At 30.4% G+C, this 6000-nt stretch overlaps 1 protein-coding gene across 1 annotated transcript in view; it reads right to left on the reverse strand.

Moving 5' to 3' along the window:
• Positions 1 to 5765, reverse strand: part of LOC129943519 (facilitated trehalose transporter Tret1) — a 67117-nt gene extending 61352 nt beyond the window's left edge. Inside the window, exon 1 of the mRNA XM_056053026.1 lies at positions 5332 to 5765. Coding sequence (XP_055909001.1) covers positions 5332 to 5382 — 51 coding nt within the window. The 5' untranslated portion in view covers positions 5383 to 5765. The remainder of the gene's footprint in view (positions 1 to 5331) is intronic.
• Positions 5766 to 6000: the final 235 nt, after the last annotated feature.

The raw sequence follows: 6000 nt of genomic DNA on the forward strand, positions 1-6000 counted from the left end.
TTACCAAAATCAGTGTTCGGTTCGAAATGTGTTTCGCGCTTTATTCGACCACATGGAAGATTTTACGCAAAGATCTTGGTGTAAAACCGTATAAAATACAGCTCGTGCAAGAACTGAAGCCGAACGATCTGCCACAACGTCGAATTTTCAGTGAATGGGCCCTAGAAAAGTTGGCAGAAAATCCGCTTTTTTATCGACAAATTTTGTTCAGCGATGAGGCTCATTTCTGGTTGAATGGCTACGTAAATAAGCAAAATTGCCGCATTTGGAGTGAAGAGCAACCAGAAGCCGTTCAAGAACTGCCCATGCATCCCGAAAAATGCACTGTTTGGTGTGGTTTGTACGCTGGTGGAATCATTGGACCGTATTTTTTCAAAGATGCTGTTGGACGCAACGTTACGGTGAATGGCGATCGCTATCGTTCAATGCTAACAAACTTTTTGTTGCCAAAAATGGAAGAACTGAACTTGGTTGACATGTGGTTTCAACAAGATGGCGCTACATGCCAAACAGCTCGCGATTCTATGGCCATTTTGAGGGAAAACTTCGGAGAACAATTCATCTCAAGGAATGGACCGGTAAGTTGGCCACCAAGATCATGCGATTTGACGCCTTTAGACTATTTTTTGTGGGGCTACGTCAAGTCTTAAGTCTACACAAATAAGCCAGCAACTATTCCAGCTTTGGAAGACAACATTTCCGAAGAAATTCGGACTATTCCGGCCGAAATGCTCGAAAAAGTTACCCAAAATTGGACTTTCCGAATGGACCACCTAAGACGCAGCCGCGGTCAACATTTAAATGAAATTATCTTCAAAAAGTAAATGTCATGGACCAATCTAACGTTTCAAATAAAGAATCGATGAGATTTTGCAAATTTTATGCGTTTTTTTTTAAAAAGTTCTCAAGCTCTTAAAAAATCACCATTTATTATCATCATTGTTGAGTCATGGCTTTATAACGGAACTGTCTCTTCAGAACTATTTGATTGCAGTATCTACGACGTTTATGGTATCGATCGATGTAAATCATCTAGAGAACGTGGAGGAGGGATAATTATCGCTGTTCGATCCTACATTTGCTCTAAAGAAGTTATTTTACCAACCTCGGACATTGAACAAGTTTGCATCTTCGTCAACTTAGTTAAATGAATTTATGTTTCTTGATTTAAAAAATATGTACAACCGCTTCATTGAAATTGTATTAATGGGTTTTGAAAGATTTGTTCCTTATTCTTTCAAAAAAAAATCATCGGATTCACCTTGGATTGATAAGCAGCTCCGTGACTTAAAAAGAAAAAAACGTAATGCATACGTGAAATACAATAAATCACAAAATCAATCGGATTATGATAATTTTAGTAAATTACGTAAAGATTTTGTAGTTCTTAATAAGTTTTTATATAGAGCTTATATCTTGAATATTGAAGGTAATATAAAAATCAACAGTAAATCGTTCTGGTCATTTGTCAATTCTAAAAGAAAATCGATAGAGATTTCAAATACCATGTTTTTCAGAGGTGTTGAATCGTCGGATTTATACTCCAGAGTTGAATTGTTTGCTAATTATTTCAAATCCTTTTATTCTCATTCAGGATTTAATAATAGTTCACTAAAAAGTAGGTTTGATATTGCTTCGATCCAATAAAGTTTTGTAGAAGTTAATTCCGGACTAAAATCACTTCAGTCTAATTATAGTTCTGGACCAGATGGCATTCTTTCGGCAGTGTTGAAAAATTGTTGTTATTCCATCTGTGCTCCTTTACTAAGCATATTCAACAAGTCCTTACAAGAAGGTATTTTTATTGATAAATGGAAACTTTCTTGGTCCCTATACATAAATCTAAAAATGATGTAGAAAATAATAGGGGTATTTGTAAACTCTCCGCAATTCCCAAATTGTTTGAAAGCATGGTGAAAATAAAGCTTGATTTTCTTACAAGTGAATATTCCGAAGTACAGCATGGTTTTGTATCCGGTCGATCATCTGTTACGAATTTAACTTATTTCACTTCGTATGTCACTAATGCTATGGAACAAAAATTTCAAGTGGACGCAGTATACACTGACTTTAGTAAAGCCTTGATTCTGTGAACCACCAAATACTTATAAAAAACTTGAGATTTTTGGTTTTCATTCTTACTTTCTTCGTTGGTAATCGTCATATTTATCTTGTAGAACACAACAAGTTAAGATTGGAGGTACATACTCTAAGGAAATCCAGTGTAGATCAGGTGTCCCGCAAGGTAGCCACCTAGGTCCGCTCCTTTTCATAATGTTCGTTAACGATATTGTCTCGGTCTTTAATTATTGTGAATGCTTATTATATGCGGACGATCTGAAAATATTTTCAAAAGTTTCGAGTTTCGATGATTGTCAACTTTTGCAATCTGACATTGATTCTTTATCAAAGTGGTGTCACATCAATAGCCTTAAATTGAATATCAAAAAGTGTAACACAATTTCTTTTTCCAGAAAATCTCATATTTTTTCATTTAATTATGCAATTGAATCTGTGGTTTAGATAGGGTTTCAAGTATTCAAGACTTAGGAGTTATTCTTGATTCCCAACTTTGCTTTAAAGGTAATTTCGATTATTTGGTTCCTAAGGCCAACTCCCTAGTAGGTTTCATAAAACGAAATGGAAAAGACTTTAAAGACCCTTTCGTGTTATTATCCCTGTGTATATCTCTCGTCAGAGCAATTTTGGAATATGCTGATGTTATTTGGAGTCCTATTTATATAGTTCATTCCGATCGGATTGTAAAGATTCAAAGACGATTTACAAAATATATATTTAAGAAAATTGGTTGGAACTTTAGTCCTAGTTATGAGGCTGGATGTGGATGCCAATTACTTGTGTAAAAAAGTGTAATGCTTATTAGAGACTTACTATGCTACCATATTAAATGTCCATCTCTTCTTACCTTGGTACCAATCTATGTTCCCACTAGGTCTATGAGAGCTAGATTCTTCTTATTCCAAAGAATTCACATGACAAATTATGGTAGTAATGGAACTTTATCAAGATCTATTATATATTTCAATGAAGTGTCTTCAAATATTGGCTTTTTTAATCTTAATCGTAATAAATTTAAAACTGAAGTATTATATTTATCCACTTTTTAATTTGCTCTTGGAGTGCTTATATAGGTTAGCTGTAATATTGCTTGTAGATTAAATAAAAAAAATAAATTTAAAAAAAAAATAACGATTTGAAGTCAAAACCTTCATTTATCACGAGATATCGAAAATTTGTTTACCTATTTTGCGTTTTTTTTATTTAAATTTTGATGAAACAACTGTCAATTCGATTTTTCTTTAAATTTTACTGAATGTTAAAAACAATACTATTTGTAACGTGAAATTAATTTGAAGTCAAATCTTAAATTTTTTAAAAGTTATTTCAATCGAAAAGAAATGTTTACCAATTTTTGTAAATGTCTGACAGCTTGCATTTTATCAAAATTTTACCAAATGTCAAAAACGGTTTTCTTTGTCCTATACAATTATTTCGGAAATAGAATCATTTTTTGTTCGTAAAATATTCGAGGTGGCAATTATTTGTATTCAGTTTTTAATTTATAAAAAAAAAAGTTAATTAATTTTTTTCAACTTTACATTAATTTGATATCTCGCCACATTACATTATATAAGACTTAGTTCAAGTCGCGTTATTGGTTAGTATTTTACAATAGCAATTTAAATTAAAAAAAATGAACATTCTGGTTAATCCAAAATGTCCCATTAGTTTTATAAATCAAACAAAAAACTGAAGGAAAAATAAATGTCACCACGAAAATTTTAGGAACAAAAATTGATTTTATCTCCAAAATAATGACGTTTTTTACAACTGGTAAAATTTTGACAGAAATCGAATTAAAAGTTTTTTTGCAAAAAATAAAAACGTAAACAAAGCATTACTAAAATTTAGTAAAAATTGATTTTCGAGTCAAATATCTTTTTAAAACAAATTAAAAATACTGGCTACAAACTATTTTTTTCTCACAGAAAATATTGCTTTCGATATTCCTTACATTTTTATAAAAAATCAACAGTCAGGTTTTTCACACAAAAATATAACCTAAAAAAAGTATGCAAATGCTACTAAAATTGGTAAAAATTGGTTTTAGACTACGATCTCGTTAGCAAAAATTGATTTTGAAATTTTTAAATTTTGTAGAATAATCCAACTGACAACTTTTTGAACAAAAAACGAAAACATACAAACGTTTTAAGAAAGACTAATCGACAGACGGGATGCGTGTTATCGTGCATCCCAGCCTCTTTTTTAAAATTGCATGGTAAGAAAACTACCCACTTAATTTTTTGGGAGTCATTTCTTCATCTTTTTGTGCATTAAGCAATTTATTGTCAAGATATTTTAGACGTTAAACCATTTTTAATTGTATTTTTAAAATTTTAAGTACGTTTTCATTTATTCTTTAAATACTGTCAATTGATTTTTTTCTTAAAATCAAATCGAATTCTGACAACAATAGGATAATGTAAAAGATAAAATAACTTTGATGCAAATAGATTGATTATTCTCAAGATATTTAAGAGAAAATTCAATTTTAATTCTCAATTCTTCAAAGATTTTAATTATTTTGATTTTAAAAATATTTGAACAGACAATTTTATTTCACTTTTTGAATTTATAAAAAAAATTGATGTTGTTTTCCTTTTGTTTAAATGTATCTCAATTCTCAATTTAGTAAAAGTTTTATTTTTTTAAATTGGAAAATTGATAAAATTAGTCGAATAATCACATTAAAATTCTTTGTGCACATCTTTATATCATTATTTGTAGGATAACATTTATTCAAATAGAAAAACACCCAGGCAGCTCTTTTAAAACGAAGGATTTAGATTCTCGTCGGGAAATAGCAAAATTTTCAATTTAACACATTGGACCGATTACATTAACTTCCAATGGGAAGTTAAGAACTTCAAATAAATGTTTCAAAACTAAAATTCACAGAATCCATTCTAGAAAAACTGCCTGATGCAGTGTCTGTCTATATGTATAGATATGAGATTTACTAAGATTTGGGGTTCCAACTTTGTTTATAGTTTCAGTTCTAGCTTAATGTTTCGAGAAATTCAACCATATAAAGATTTAAATTTCACTGAAAGGACTATTTTTCGTCACTTTGGCTTTTCGCTTTTTTAACGTCCATAGTTTTAAAATCTCGAGAATTAAGTACATAAAACTATCTTATTTCAGTTGTATAGATTTTTGAACCCTAGAATCAGTTGTTGCTTTAGTTATCTTAAGTTATTTGAATTTCTTATTGTTATAATTGATTTTGAAAAATGAAATCCTCACCTTTTCAGAAACAATTGTTGAAATGGAAATAGTTTTCTGCGCTGTTGTCATTGTTATTTCTTTAATAATTATAGTTTAAGCATTCACAATAAAACTAAACACACAATTCTTCTACTTTGTTTAACAAAATCACTTATTTCTATGCATATTTTTGAACCTTTAAAAATATTGTTTTCAATCGAAACTTTAAAACTTATGACTCGTAAAAAATGTTTTTAAATTTAAAGTCGTCCACAAATGAACCATTAAATCATCACAAAATCAACAACACAAAAATCCACAACCTAGAATTTATTCTTTTTTTTTAAATATGAAATAGATACTTTTTTATTTACACATCACGCCAGCAATAAGATGTGCTGAGGGTTTGGCACTGGACACTTGACTTGAAGCACTTCTTACTTGAATTCTGTGTGTAATGCGTGCGCGGAAGCTGAATTCGGACTGATTTTTATCGAAAGGAAACTTTTCTCCGTAATTCCGAGCGCGCAAAGTCATTGTCAGTTTAGATAAATAATAACAAAAAACTACCTGTAATTATAGGAACTTAGATATTCCATATCTATGTAAGTACATAACGGAGTACGTATAGAGATAGATACTTTTTTGTTGTATTAGATTCTTTATATAGACATCAAATAGATACTTTCCGCTATTGATATTCTTCTG

Source organism: Eupeodes corollae, chromosome 1 (assembly GCF_945859685.1).
Source record: "Eupeodes corollae chromosome 1, idEupCoro1.1, whole genome shotgun sequence".
Lineage (NCBI taxonomy): Eukaryota > Metazoa > Arthropoda > Insecta > Diptera > Syrphidae > Eupeodes > Eupeodes corollae.